Below are 16,259 nucleotides of genomic sequence, written 5' to 3' on the forward strand. Positions count from 1 at the left end.
CACTGACTGACTTTACTGGATGTAAAATTCTGTAGTTCTGAGATGATCACATAGACTTTGAGGCCTTTAATTGGCACATTCATTTCTGATGAGACCAGAGCAGAAAATGAAACTATAAAACATTATCCCGCTAAATAAGACGGGCTTGTCCGCTAAAAAGTTAAATAGATAAATAAGTTATAAATAAATTGTTAAATAGAATCCTCTATAGGAAACTATGTTTAACTAAATATGTTCTCAAAGAAACACAGAACCACCTGAATTATACTCGTTATCAACATAAGAAAATATTTATATATATATATAATAAACATGTCTGCCAAGTTGCAAAATTTTGAACAATGACAAAATATTGAATTTCTTTCTCAACAATTTCCACTATTACAATACAAATACATTCATCAGACACACTTGGTTTAGATTTAGAGAAAGATTGTTGAAAACATCTACAGAGACTCGAGGCCTGAGACACAGCTTTCTAATGTATTAACATTTAACTGAAACAACAATCTTTGTGTAACCTTTACCAACCGGTGCTTTCGTTGTCTTAACTACAGACAGGGCTCAGGACGGAAATCCCGTCTCTGGGTGTACGCCCAACACCCACCTCCACCACCTCACTCTGACTCGTACGTGCGCGGTATCAAATGTAGCACTGCCTTGAATAGAATAAACGTTGCCAGGGAACTTGATCCAGGCAGTGAATACATTTAGACAAACTGTAATTGGGAAAACAAATAGGTGGTACTGTATAAGCATCATTTCTGGTAGACAGAGTTTTTATGAAGCACAGGATTCCCTTACTGTAAAGGCTAATCTGCCACCATCTATAGATCAGGCTCCATTCACAAAGGATAAACACATTTTGGTTTTTGCATTTATCATTTTGATGTATTAATACAAATATAAGACAGCACATTTGCCATGTCATTCGATAGCAGTATTTATTTTAGACTTTGTAGTTGTTTAAATGTCATATTTTGGCAATGTGTTTTTTAAAACATATTTGACAATATTTCATTCATTTATTTCTCTCAGTGAATAGTTTTTGGCATAACTTCCATCAAGGTGGAATTTACTGTCATTCTCTGCATATTCAATATTTAAAAAAAAATACATAGTACGAAACAGTAAAGTGGTATTATACTGGTTAAAGCTCACTCAATGAACAGTCACACTGTAAAAATGTGCCTAATTTATTAAAAAAGTAAAAATCTACAAAAATAAATCTACTACTTAATGATAAATTAATCATTTAACTAATAATATAATAATACTGCAACAGTAAGAAATGAAGACATAAAAAATGGCAACAGGAATGGTACCATTACCAACAAAGTATCAGACACAAGTTTGTGTAATCATTTTTGAAATTCATTTTTAATTTTTAATCTTTTTAATTCTAAATAAATTTAATATTTTTAAAAATAATTTCAAAGAATAATTTTGATATCTATTTTCATCCTTTCACACATTTTACTAAAGCCTTAAGCCCCTATTTACTAATATTGATTCATATATTTGTTCTTCTTTTCTTTTCGCTGCATCTGCATGTTGTGCAGCAGACTCAAATTCAAATGTGTTACATTTACTGTAATTCATCTCTGTGTGAAAATGTGGGTTATTACTTCAACATTGTCATTCTCAGAGATTCACCAAGACATTTTTTTATTACCTCATATTACACATTACTACACCACTGATGCGCATTGCTGTCACTATTCAGGCCTGCGGAGCAATTATATCTTAACTGTGTCTGACTTGTTTCCGAGGAGCTGGGAAATGTGAGGAATGCTTTACATCACTTTGTGAATCCTCCGCTTCAAAACCCCCTCACTCATCCCGCCGGCCCGAAAGGTCGTCTTGCGGCCCGTCCGCGTACACACACACACACAGTTTAATTCTGAAACACACTCCTGACGGAGCGGCGCAGGTGTGGCTCATGTCCTACAGACGCATCTCAAATAGACGTACAGTACACCAAGGCCTGTGGCTCCGGCCTCCACAGTCTTCACTGGACCAATGGCAGTGAAGGAATGTGACTTATTCTGCTGTAGAGAGTGAAAGTTAATTTAATCAGAAAATATTGTAATGCCGTGATCGTTATACAGTATTGAATTATGAATCAAAGTGTTACTGGATGTATTGTTCTAGCATACTGCAAATCAATAATGATAGTTTGTGCTTGTGCGTATACTTCAACTAGTATCAGCTTTTTTCTGTGGGCATTTTTAAAGTGGCTAAAACACATTTTTGTGGATGGCCCTGTCCACAGCCGCACATCACTGAGCCTCTGTGCCGGCGCTGCTGCTGCTCACGCAACCCCACGTCCAATAACCCAAACTAGCACTTTAAGGTCAGGGAAAGTCTGAGGTTTTGGTTAAATGTTAATAAAAGTTTTACAAAAACATGACACTTCTTTAAGTCAAAAAAAAAAAAAACGCTGGCACTGAACATAATCTAGGAGGTAAACACATTTCCCCTAAAATATATTTGGCTAAACAAACTATTAATATATAAATATACTTTGAAGGAGGTATAGTGTAAACTGATGTCTCGTACATTAATCATACCATCATGACATTTCTTTTATGTGCTGTAAATGCTGTCAGCAATACTGCACATAATACTGATAAAGTATTTTCTATATACCTTATATATTCTGTTCCTGACATGATGAGATATAATTTGAAAACTTGGTTTTATTCTGAACATTTGAAGAAAAAAATCTTTTCACTTTGTGTGATTGAATGTGACATGAATGGAGTAATGATACAATATGCTGCGGTCTGATGGTGACTGCGTTTACTTGACTTTCTCATGGCTCCTCTTCCAGTCTGCCCCACCTCAAAACATGTGGCCGCTGTGCGTGTGTGTATGTGTGTGTGTGTGTGTGTGTGTGTGTGTGTGTCTGTGTGTGATATCAACTCAGGCCCCGTCGCTTTTAGCACCTCCGCTCTGCTGTTAAACTACATTCCTCCCACCTCCGAAGCCCAAATATGTTCACTCACACTAACCTGTTACCATTAGGCCATTCATCAACGTTCAACTGTCCAAACATGAGAGGTGTTAGGGAGACAGCACGGCCAGCGTGGTTTGGAAGCTTTCCAGTGACCCTGGTTGTGGAGATGATTTCCAGTCAGAGTACATAGAGTAAAGTCTGCAGGAAAAACGACGGGGAGACTTGATCCGAGATGCGATGAAGCGCAGATTAACATTCTTGTCAAAGATATTGTCAGTAAAAGATGTTTGATGCCGCAGACTAAAGCGCTGCAGCTTACTTTGAATGCAGTGACTTAAAAGCAATAAAAGTAAAATCGTAGCAGGAGTCTGCACACCTGCTCTGTGGATTAATCCGCCACTGAAAATAGTCCCCAACAAATGCACCATTCCCTTCTGTTTGTGAAAACCTGCAGCATCTATCTGGTTTATAAATTACTGAGCCTTTTTTTAAAAATTAGAAGATTTGTATCTTCAGTAAGAATGAAGGCTTGGAGCTTTAGGTACCTAATATGTTGGAGTTCATTAGGAATTTTGGTCTCTATAGGTTTTTACTTAGTGGTTTCATACAGTTATATAAGCCTGTCATTTGTATTGTATACCGTGTGAATCAAGCCTTCTGACCTAATGGCTGTAGGGAAAGCATATCAAACAAAGCACACAAAACTATTTTCCAGGCCACTGCAAAACCAGAATGCTTCAAACCTGATGTATTTCTATACAACTTCGGCCAGTGCTAGAAGTTGTAGTGATTTGCAGTGACCAGCTATTTGACACCATTGAGTAGATACCTGTGGTAAGTGAGCTCATAATAGTATCTGTTCCTTAGATGTGGTTTGTGGTTGACTGTCATTTGTCACTTGTGTGTGTACAGTATGCAGGGGGTGTGTGAGCGTGAGCCTGCCTGGTAAAACTTCTGTTTGGTGAAACCGAGTCATTCAAACTTCAGCTTTGTTTCCAAGCACTATACCAGTTTAAGTTATTTCTCCTTCCCTCTAAAATCTCCAGTTGTTTCTGGAACATGCTAACACAGGTTTTATTTTGTAGGTGTCTGTTTTCCACTCTCTGCACTCCCTCTCTCTGCCTCTACAGAATTAATATCAGCAGATGTTATTTGCACGCAGGTGTCGGTAGCCATCAGTGCTATTTGAACCTGTGGTGGATTGCCAATGTATTGCCAATGCTATTTACACCAGGGTTTTAGGCTGTCCTGGACCATTGCAATGAGTCAGATTGGAGAAGTCATGGCAGAGAGGATTAACGTTGTAATATTAATGTACAACCCAAAACTTGATCTTTCTCTATGGTGTGCATGTGTTCCATATATACTGTATATATATATATATATGTGTGTGTGTGTGTGTGTGTGTGTGTATGTATAAGTCTAACAAGTAAGTATCAAATTTGATTTTACACGGGAGTCAAACCCTCATCTTGTGTCTTGTGGGGGATAAGTTCACCATCCAGAGTTCTAGAGGAGAATGCAGAAAGACTGAGCGCTTGTGGAAAGCCACAAAACTTGAAGTTCACAGGCTACATCTTAGAGGACTCAGGTGCACTTTCAATGACTGAGAGAGCATCTTAGCTCAGCATTTGACACTGTGGACAATCGTATTTTAATCCACAGGTCGAGACACCTAGTGGGTATTTTTGGAACTGCAATGGAGTGGTTCTCCTCCTACCTCACAAACAAACTGGAAATGTAAAACACATCACTTCCTTTTTCCAGTAAACTCCTACCAGTAAGCAGATGTTATAACATAAAATTCAGCCAAGCAGGGACTGATAGTGGAGTAAAACTTTGCATGATAACGGTTCTTGCCTCAGCTCTTTGAGCTGCTCCCACCTCATGGACCATATCTCCACTCCCAAAAGGTTTTACTAGGGAGAGTGTGTTACTGGGCAATGGCCCAGTGGAGATCTGCGGGTTTATCCTCAGTGACAGGTTTCACACGCAGCTTGTGGGCCAAACCCACAAATAACAGCCAGGCGTCTTGTTTGCCATCATTCTGGGGCCTGTTTCAGATTACTTACTGGCTCTTTGAAGTTGGCTGACGGACGGGCAGGGTTTTCCCCTGCATCTCTGCCAGAAAAAGATTGGGTCATCAACAGCTCTGCCACCCACCGCATATCTTGAATGACCTCTGAATAAGACGTGTGCTTACTTAGGCATCTGATCAGAGAGCCGTCGGGAGGCTGTAACAAAAGGTCCAGTGTGAGGTATTTCCTGATTTCACAGCAAAGTCCTTGCTGAAATACAAACCTCAGTGTGTTGTTTTTAGGGAAACTGCTGTTACCTTCAACCACTGTTCCATCAAAGGCCACGACTTAGAAGTTGTAACACGTTTTAAGTAAGTGGACACAGTCATTGACACTGAACTTTAAGCACAGTGGATACAACTTGTTTCATTATTGCAAGATATTGATGGTCCTGTTTATCTCTTTGATTTCACACATTTCTTTTTTAAAAAGCAAGTTTGTTTTTGTAACCTGTCAATTACAAACATTTTCATTCTATCAATCATGTCAAATATAGTGTGATATGATAATATAAAAATTAAAGATTGCATTATAACCTATGATACGACCCATAGAAGTGTCTCCTGAAGTAGCGCCCCTACGTTGCCAGGCATACTGAACCAATCTTTGTCGCTATAATGGTCATGGCTTGGTTAGTTTTAGGAGAAGATGATGACTTGGGTTAAAATAAGTGCTTCTTCAACATTACACCGTCTCTGTTGTCATGGTTACAATATACACAGCTAGTTTGACATGGGAATGAAACACAGCTCTCTTGTGTCATATTCCTTTGTTTTGTTGATCCATCCATCCACCACAACTTTGTCTGTCTTTATACTACGTCACCACACTTTTCCCTTTGCTCCTGTCATAATTACTACGGCCAATAGATGTCGCCTAGCAACAAAACCTAACTATTATAGGTCATAATAACCTGCTGCACCTCACCAGCGACTGACCCGGGTATCTCTACTCTCTCTTAGTATCAAAGAGCAGTGGACAAAACATTCAGACAGGGACAGACTGGAATAACACTTCATAAATCTAACATCAGCCCAGTCAATCTCCACACTTTTGGACCACATATACTGAAACCATTTCCTTGAAATATCTTTTCCATTTACCTTTCATGCCAGTAACATTTTATCACTAGTTTCAACCGTTTCAAAAGAACATCCAAAATAGCAAAGAGAAAAGTTTCAAGTGTTCAGTTTCAGGAGTTAGTCAGTAGAAGTTCCGTAACTCAGGCTGCAGGAATAAATCTCTCCGTCATATTTGAGCACTTCTGAAGTGTTTGTTTTTTCCTCAGAGCTCTGACTGGACTTGTGTTGACTATCATGAACCTCTGAGAACCTGGAGCTACTTCCGCCCGATAGGAAAAAGTAAATGACTCTTTATTTTCAGTATTACTTCCATACACACACACTTCCTCCTGGCTTCCTACAGAGCATGATTAAGTGTTGTGTCATGCTTTTGTTTTTTTTAAAAACAAAGAATTAACTTTATATGACTCACTGAGTGTGGCCCTATTTTACAAACAGTAGTCATGTCCCACGCACATAAACATACAATATCTGTCATTTTGCTGCACTTTCTTTCGGGGATTTCCTCCTTTAATATGTTTCCTCTCAGCTCTTCTTTTGTCCTTCGTTCTTCTTCACTGGTCATTTTTCTCCACACTGTTCAGCCACATGCACCACACACACACTGACTCAACACTGTGTTGATGTGTGATGTTACAGGGATCAGGGTCTACAGCTCTGGGAGACTGTAGCTGCAACGTGTTGTTTTCTCTTTGTATAGGCAAGTGGGACAGATCAGAGTCATAAGAATCATTCCCATAGATGATTAACCTTTCATTTTGAAATTTTATGTAATCATTAATAATAAAGAAACATAGTAAGCAAACTTATTATATATATCTTCTTCTGTGTTTTATTTGAAGTGTTGATCCATAAGAACATATAGTTGTAGTTTTCAGAACCAAAAACCATCTCAATGTAGTTTTACATCTCCTCTCTCAGGCTTCTCTCTGGAGCTCTAGCAACAACAGTTCAGTGAGCCAATCAGAGGAGAGGAGGCTCTGAGCCTCTCTTCTGATTGATTGACTGTTTTGTGTGTGATCCAATAAAAATATAGTAGATTTCAGGTAAACACTCAGAGAAAACAAATCCTGCAAGGTTGGATGGTGGATCCAGGTCAGTGGGGCTTGGGGAGTGGCTGAGAGCAGTGAGTGCTTTATTGTGACATCACAAAGTTCAGGAGGTCCTGACGACTCGTTTCAAGGCTCAGTGTCTGAATACAGGCTGTGTGCATTTCTCTGTGGACTGAGCGCTTTGATACTTTCACAGTATTAATATAGAACCTAGACCTGCTTTATGATCTAACAACACATGGACATCTACCTTTATACTGTATGAGACCTTTAAGAATTTTTGTCAAATGAATATTTGCAAGGTCAACAATGAACCCATAATGGACATTAGTTAACTCAGAGGGGTCTTTGTATGTAAACTCAATCATGTCACAGTAATGATGTGACACTGTTACAGTGTTTCTGTGGTTAAATACAGCATGAATGTATGAGTTTAGGTTTAGCAGTGAAATACAGATTTCGCTGAACTTCAATTTTAGTAACTGATTTGGTTTTATGAAAGCAACATGGCATGAATGTCTTTTTTCTCACTTTATAGTTTCATGTGATTTCATATGGAGCTCCGCCTCCTCGTGTTGACATAGCCCAATTTTTTGCACATCACGGGTGGCGCACATGTATCCTGAAACCTGCCACCCTCACTCACGGAAAGTTTTTTACTGGGACGTTCCTGCGCTGTCATGGACCATTGAGCAATAAAAAACGTGTAACCGAACCCATGAGCCTAATCCAGCCGGGACAATCGCTGGCAGAGGCTGCACCTGCACACAGCTGAATCCCTGCGGACTGCCCCCAGGCAGGGCCGCACGGGAGGAGAAACCACATCAGTGGACCTGATCAAACTCCAGGGCGCTGGAATGATGTGGGAATCACATCCAGATCTGTGGACTGTTGCGTTGTCAGATTTCATTGATGGTGCAGTTGTGGTGATCATCAATGAAGTGTGTTAAGTTTGTAATTGGTTGAGGGTTAGTGTGTTGCCAATAAAGCTGGATTTTCACCCAAATAGGCCAGTTCAGAACAGCCTCATCAGCCTGTGTGGAAACTTGCGGCAGCACATAAAGTGCAACACCAGGGAAACTCCACCCACCTCTGAGTCCATAAGTGTCAAGGAGCAAATCAGCTTGGACACAAGCTGAGAGGCATCGGAGCGCACTGGACTGTTGTCAGGATTTTTATAAGACAAAATATCCAGAGAAAAAGCAAAACAGTGTTAAAGTTGCTACATTTAATGCGTTTTAGTGACTTTAAAAATATGAGGAGACGTTCATTCCGCATTTATCAACGTGGCGTCAAAATTTAACCTGACTACAGTCGTGCGTAAAAGTTTCTTTTTCCCTTGGAGACCATGCGCAGTTTCTCGGAGACGTGCGTCCCGACCGAGGCACCACAAGCCTTTCCAACAAGAGTCGGAGATGCGGCCCTTCGAGGGACTGTCCTGGCCGGACCCCCGCTGTTCCCAGCCATGGCTTTATCCTCCCGAGGGTCAGCGGATCCCAGTTTGGATACGATGATTCACACGTCTCCGCCCGGGCATTCTGCGATGCTGTGTCGGCCTCCCGAAATTCTGGAGGGAGGGGAGATGGCAGATGATGAGCCGAAAGTTTATCTGGAAGCCAGCGACCTTTGGAGACAGTTCCACAAATGCGGCACTGAAATGGTCATTACAAAATCTGGGAGGTACAGTACATGTCTAATAATTACGCAGGGATGTAATTCTACCGTCTCCTGATGAATGCATGCTGCTTCACGCCTTAATCTCTTCACCCTGCAGGCGCATGTTCCCGCCGCTCAAGGCCCGGTGCATCGGGATGGATAGAAAAGCCAAATATATTCTTCTGATGGACATAGTGGCGGCTGATGACTGCAGATACAAGTTTCATAACTCCCGCTGGATAGTGGCGGGAAAGGCGGACCCCGAGATGCCCAAGCGCATGTACATCCACCCGGACAGTCCGGCCACGGGCGAGCAGTGGATGTCCAAAGTGGTCAACTTCCACAAACTTAAACTGACCAACAACATTTCTGACAAACATGGATTTGTAAGTTTGGATTTAGATTTTGTTTCATTGTTTGTTTGTTTGTTTTATTATAACCAAGGTAATTTCAAGGGAATGGCACGTTTATGGCCTTTTTTGTGACGTCTAATCTTTTCAAACGAATACATAACAATAATCCATTTTAAATGTAATATTATGTAAATATATATTTTCGTTCTTGGAAGATCTTTCTCGTTCCTGTTGAAATTCTTTTGTGTCGTAAACATTTTCATCTCATCATGAAACGAGTTTTTCCAAACGCTTTTCTCAAAAACTGGTTTCAAACGTCATCGTTGTTTTTTTTATTTTTTTATTTTTTTATTTGCAGACAATTCTCAACTCGATGCACAAATACCAGCCCAGATTTCATATCGTGAAGGTAAACGACATCCTCAAACTGCCCTACAGCACCTTCAGAACATACGTCTTCTCCGAGACTGAGTTCATCGCAGTCACAGCTTATCAGAACGATCAGGTAAGAGCTTTACTTCTTCTCACTTAGTCACTTTGCAGACGATTTAACCTCGGGTTGACTTGACTGTCTGTACGAAGAGGAGCTCAACTTTCAAAATAAAAGAAGAAAAATCTCATCGATCATTTACTACAACACAAGACATAAATATATTTCGTCTCCATCTCGCTTTATATTTTTCAGATCACACAGCTGAAAATAGATAACAATCCTTTCGCTAAGGGATTCAGAGACATCGGCAACGGAAGAAGAGAAAAGAGGCAAGTTAATGTTTCAGTTATAAATTCATGTAATTACATAATAACAATAATAATAATAATAATAATAATGATGTTATTATTATTATTCAGTATTCAGGATTTGATGTCTAGTAGAAATATTTTTAGTACTTTAATTGATTGCAATGCAATTGTAATGTTTAGTTTCTTATAAATTCATCATATGTTTTGAATGTAAATCTTAATCTGAAAAGTATCCATTAGAGTTAAGCAGCTACAAAGTCATGTCAAAGAGTTTATCATCAGTCCACAGTCAGACAAACTGTCTTTAAGTGGAGATGACTTGGTTCTGTGTAAACTCTCCCTACGGGTGTCCAGCTAAGATGACTCCACAGGCACAATGCAGAATATTCAGTGAGTAAAAAAGAGTAACAGCTAAAGGCTCAAAGGAGTCATTAACGTCTCTGTTCATGAGTCTACCACACACAGATCAGGGCTGCATGGAGCATGTTGCATGGCATCGTGCTCCATCCGACTGCTCTCCAGCAAAAAAAAAAAAAAAAAAATTATAATATCACTGTGTCTTGCCATGGGAACACACACATGGGAAAATATTTTTTTGTGGAGTAATGACACTCAGGTTGAGTAGTGAAGTAGGGTGGAGGGAGCATCATGATGTATTGCTTTATTTACAGCTCGACGTGATCGAGAAGAAACTGAATTCCCGAGTTTATCAGGGTCTCTGGAAGAATAATGTCAGGGTGGCTGTGATGCATCAAAGTAAATCTACTACAGATATGATTTCAAACAAAGTCAATACACCTTCTGGAGTGGTCCAATCAGAGCCCAGTAACCCAGCAGAGCTGCTGTGGAGTGAGGAGAGCCGCTCACACCAGACATCCTGAGAACATGTCTGAGCTGAAGCAGCTCTGTAGGAAGAATCGTCCAAACTGCGGCCGTGATCAGCAGCTACTGGAAGAGCTTGTTTTGGGTCATTGGTGCTAAAGGAGATTCAATATTAAAGCCAAGGGTTCACTTACTCCTTCCACCAGCACTATACGAATAGCTGAAGATCAGATCACATGATAAGACCAATCAATACTGGAAACCAGGTTATTCCAAAGGTGTCTTGCCACTATTTATTCTTTTTATATTGGATGTGTTCTTAAGGAGGGCTCCTCAGACATCTGTATTCTGTAGAGTGTCTAAATAAATTTATGTTTCTCATATAATAATAAGCATATATTTATAGTGCAGACTTTCACCAACTTGCTAAAATGATCAAATGCCCAGAAAAGAAAATAAAGAAATACAGAGAATAAAGAAATGTTGTTATGATAATGTTATTATCAGTGAATCAGCTGATAAACAGTTACATTATTTGGTCTATAATAAACCAGAGAAAGGTAAAATGCCCACTGCCGTTTCCTAAACCCTACGGTGACAGAGAGTCCAAGTACAAGAGTCCAAACCCCCAAAGAAAATCTGTTTAAAATCATAGAAAACAGGGGAAAGTAGCAAATCGTCACATTGGAGGAGCTGTGGTTTCAGTGTTTGGGCTTCTCGCTGGGAAAGAAGATTTTAACTGTTTCAACCATAAAAAAAAACTTTCCAGAGCAGCAGCAGCTTTCCTGGGAAGATGGAGCAGAAGTGACACAAAGCGAGAATCAATGTCTGAGCCGGTAAAAACACGTTGTTACTGGTGTGTTCACATCAGTTTCACTGGAGTCGTTGATTGTTTTATCGTATAAATGATCAATCATTTCTTTTGCTCTCTTTTGTAAAAATCAGGAAACTACAACATTCATCAGTAAAATGTAAAGAGATGCGGCTGATCGACATGAAACCTGAACCTCTTCAAGATTCATCCCCGCAATATTCAGACAATCTCAAGTCCTCAGGTGCAGAAGCGTTGTTGTTGGTTTTTTTTAACCATCACTGCTTCAACATGTATAATATTAATTTTATCAATTCTGTGAGTCCAAGAGTCCAAACTTTTTTATTTGCCTTTTGTTTCAAGATGCCCATGAAAGTGACAGCGACAGAAACGAAGACAATGCCGGAGAGGAGGAGCGCAGAACGACAAGAGACACGAAACCCGGATCAAAGGTTTCCATGGCAGACAGAACAGTACAGACTCCAGCTGGGACACAGAGAGAAACGGATCCAAGACAAAGTCACGTCGTCAGTATCATAAGTGATGGAGCGGGTTGCTCCAACCCACAAGACTCAGAGCAGGAACAAATGTGCAAATTACGCAGCGGTTTCGCACACAGCCGTGTTTATCCACCGGAATTGAACACGCATCTGTGGGATCCGAGTGTCCCCGGCGGTCTTCTCCACTCCGCTCAGGTGAACACCTGGAACAGCTGTGCCACCGTGGACAGAGCGGCGTCGTGTGGACTGAGCCTGGCAGCACCTGTCAGGACTCCAGGAACCCCAGGGTTTCCCATCAGCCTTCAGCAGCAGGCGCTGGTACAGGTAAACACAGGGCTAATGAAACACTATAATTAAAACTCATTAAATACTTGTAGTACACATCCATTTCATTACAAGTTCTGACTCACTGAGACATCTGTTGTAAGCAATGGTGGAAGAAAGTATTCGGATGCTTATCTTAGTACAAAAATACTTTAATGTAAGTGAGAGTCCTGCATTCAGCAAGTCTTACATATCACTAAAATGTAGCCTTCTTAAAGTATCAAGTGTTACATTGTGCATTAGAGCATGCCCCCTGTCAGTATTTCATTATTATATATAAGAATTTATTATTATAATTTACAATATCTGTTTATTATGATGACTGAAGCAGGGTTTTAATGTTGTAGCTGGTCAAAATGAAGGTAATTCTCATGTTTAACTCATCATTAACTTTTGTAAACACATCATTGTTTTTAATGTATTATATTTATTTGCCAAGTAACTGGAATTAGTAAAAAAATAGTAAAAAGTACAAACTTTGCCTCAGATATGTAGTGAAGAAGTATGATGTTGCCTATAAAAAGAAAATGTTCAATTAAAGTTCAAGCTGAGCTGAGCGTTGAATGTACTAATGGGGGACCAAATCCTCAGTCCTCATTCTGATATTACAGAGGTTACATTACATTACATGTACATCGAATAGCTTCCAAGCTTTAGTTGAAGTGAATATGTGGACATTTTTTACAAAATAAACTTTAACTTTGGAGGATTCTCACTTGATTTTTCTACCTCAGTCTGCTGAAGCCTCATAATTACTTTAGTTCAACTTTATTATATATATATATATATATATATATATATATATTTGTATAGAGCGTGGACTGTGGACTTTTTCCCTCATCAGTTATATTGAAAGCACATTGTTCTTAAAATGGCTGTGCTAAACAGGATGAACCATTACAACCAGCTGCAACTGTTTCACTGTTCATATGAGCACCTGACTATTTTTTCAAGACTTGAAAAATTGTGAAACGATCCCTTAACGCGTAAAAAGCATTTTTGATATTGTAGCGAGTTGATGTGGACTTAACTATTAAATATCTTATTAACTTATTCTAATTTTGTATTCTATTATTTTAATTTTGCAAACTAATTACAAATGTTAAATAAATGCAGTCAAATAAAAGTATAATAATTCCGGTAAACACACACTATAACAGCCCAGGATTTACAGTGTAACTGTGTTGTGTGAATCAGCTGCTAATAAAATACTCACACAGAGAAACAGTGGAAGAAACCATGACGACGGAGACGGGACGGCAACAACAAGCAGGCATTTTAGAGGAAAGGAGACATGAATTATACCATAAGTATTTTTGTAAATACGATGTACCTAAAGGGAACAGTCCTGGCAAACAACATTGTTCTTATTAAAGAGGAAAAATAGGAGAATAGTGTACAATTTAAAATACAGTTTAAAAAGGGGGGAGCTCAAGAGCACCCACACTACAGGGATTTATTATCATGCAGACTACTTCACTGTATGATTTGAATTAAAGAAATGAGACAGCACTTTTAAAAATGTACTCTGGATGGGAATGTTCACCCAGCACTGCAGCAGCTGATAACAGGTACGCTGGAGTAGAAAAGGAAACGTACCTTTGTCAAATGAACAGCTTTCAAAGGTTTCTAAAGTCAGCAGAGCAGGAAAAATAACAGAATAAAGTAATGCAATTGCAGTGTAAATGTATAATGAAAAGTAACCATTTGTTTTTATTTAACCTGTAAAATAATGGGCATTTACATATGATGATGTTTTGCTGATTTTATTGTTTTTGAATATTGATGCAAAAAAAAATATTATCAATGTGTTGTGTGGGTATATCTATATCAGTATTAGGCGCCTGTTAGTGTGATTGGACCTAAACTATTTTCATTAATTATATATTGTGTGTATTTTCTTGTTATTAACAGGACCTGATGACCTTTTCACACTTTGGAGGCTTCCTGTTTTATCCCTACGCCAGCCTCTCAGTGCGCTCCAAAGTGGATTTCAGAGCCTATCCGAGCGTCCACAGCCGGGACTACTTCACCTCCCCAATAATATCCTCATGTGTTCCTCCTGGTGGTGGGTTGAAATATCTTGTCCCTGATTTGCTAACGCTGCCCAAAACAGAGCAGATGAACTCGGTGGAAGAAGCTGAAATGGACTGCAGTCAGGACGAGACACAAACAGGGACAGAATTCTGACTTGCAACACTCGCACCTGCAGAATTGAAAGGCCGTTTCAAAAGGAAAATTTTGGGTTATCGTGCATATTGGTCTCATATAAGTCTGATAAATCTGCATTATATTGAATACATGACTTCAGATTGAATAACTGTGGTGTAAAGGGCATTTTATTTCAACCAGATGTAACTTTGTTTATGAATATCATATTAAAGGACCAGTGTGTAGGATTCTGGTAGCTCTATTGGCAGAATCTAAGAACTGCCCTTCATATCTACATAGGTAGCAGGTCGTCTTCCACAGAGCCCAGCATGTTACACCGCCATGTTTCTATACAGTAGATAAACCAAATACTGGCCCTAGAGAGCGGCGCTTCGATGTTTACATGACCTGTAGGCCACTGTTGGTTCTCCTCCCACCTGCATGTAAAGATGGATGTAGCCTCCGTGACTTCACCCATAGGTTGTGGAGCCGTGGCTGTGCCAAGCATACGCTCACACACCTGTCACTCAAAGCAGCACGCCCTCATTTATGCAGATCTTTAAGCCTTAATAAAATTTGAATCGGTGAGTTGTATAAAAATTCTCCCACCGTACAGTCGTCATGAAGGAGGGAAGAAGCCGTTTCTTTCTGCTGGACATTTTAGCATGGGAGTCTATGTGGATTGACTCACTCATGGAGCCAGACTCAAGGGGCCGTTCGAAGAACTGTTTTTGGCACTTATGTCTTGGCTTCATTTTTCAGTCTTGGAAGTTGCCGCTTGGTTCTCGTACTCACTTGGAAAGGGGACGGTGAGGGGAGCGGTATTCAGTTGGTTGCAATCTGCAACCTTACCACTAAACACCACTAAATCCTACACACTGGTGATTCAAATTGTGATTTTATTGAGATTAGGTGCAGCTTGGTGGATGACATGGATGCTGAAATATTGTAAGAAAACTTTTTACACTTGAGCCCAAAAGCATTTAACTGACAAATTTTGGATCTAAATTTGGTGGATAAAATATGAATAAACCTGAGTAAATTAAAAAAATCATTGCAATACATCTGATCTGTATAAGCTGTATGAAGATTTCCAGTGAAACTTTACAATAAATTAGTCAAATTATGTACTGTTTACACACACACACACACACACACACACACACACACACACACACACACACACACATTTGAGTTGAATAGCTTAAAACACATCAGCTTTCTTTGCGTTTAAAGAATGCATGGATACAGGCACGCTTCATTCTTTTTGTCCATGAGATTGTGTCATTTTTTTTTTCTCAAAGACTGATCCAATAAATAAAGAAAAATTATGTTTATTTTAAAGATTTCTTTGTGTTACTGGTTTTAAGTCCCTGAAAAGATTAAAAATTCATAACAAAATAAACAAAAGTCCAAGTAAAAAATATATATTTTAGGAATAGTTATTAAGCGTTTTCACAGTCAAAAAGTAAGCTAATCTGTTTCATCAGATGTGCTTTGATCTAATTTGACTGACAGTGACCAAACAACCCACCCAGTGTCATCAGATCCTGATTCAAATGTTGCTGAATCATGATTGGTGTAAAGAAACATGTGACATCACATTTTTCCAATTGATCCAGTGTCTCAAAAAAACAAAAAAACAAAAACGGAAAACAGAAATCTCTTGTGTAACAAGAGACCGTTCAAACTCTGGGTGTAAATAGTGTGCTCGTGTGCAACCA

General features: G+C 39.4%; 2 protein-coding genes across 2 annotated transcripts; both read left to right on the forward strand.

The window, feature by feature from the left end:
* The first annotated feature begins 8,522 nt into the window (after positions 1–8,522).
* On the forward strand, positions 8,523–10,285 carry LOC130169200 (T-box transcription factor TBX3-like). The gene is made up of 5 exons (XM_056375700.1): positions 8,523–8,854; positions 8,949–9,216; positions 9,542–9,688; positions 9,869–9,945; positions 10,282–10,285. Exons 1-5 carry the CDS (start codon positions 8,523–8,525, stop codon positions 10,283–10,285), a joined length of 828 nt encoding a protein of 275 aa, XP_056231675.1.
* Positions 10,286–11,647: 1,362 nt separating this feature from the next.
* On the forward strand, positions 11,648–15,700 carry LOC130169651 (uncharacterized). The gene is made up of 3 exons (XM_056376551.1): positions 11,648–11,804; positions 11,924–12,384; positions 14,299–15,700. Exons 1-3 carry the CDS (start codon positions 11,729–11,731, stop codon positions 14,572–14,574), a joined length of 813 nt encoding a protein of 270 aa, XP_056232526.1. The 5' UTR covers positions 11,648–11,728; the 3' UTR covers positions 14,575–15,700.
* Positions 15,701–16,259: the final 559 nt, after the last annotated feature.

This window comes from Seriola aureovittata, chromosome 5, assembly GCF_021018895.1.
Source record: "Seriola aureovittata isolate HTS-2021-v1 ecotype China chromosome 5, ASM2101889v1, whole genome shotgun sequence".
NCBI classification, from domain to species: Eukaryota; Metazoa; Chordata; class Actinopteri; order Carangiformes; family Carangidae; genus Seriola; species Seriola aureovittata.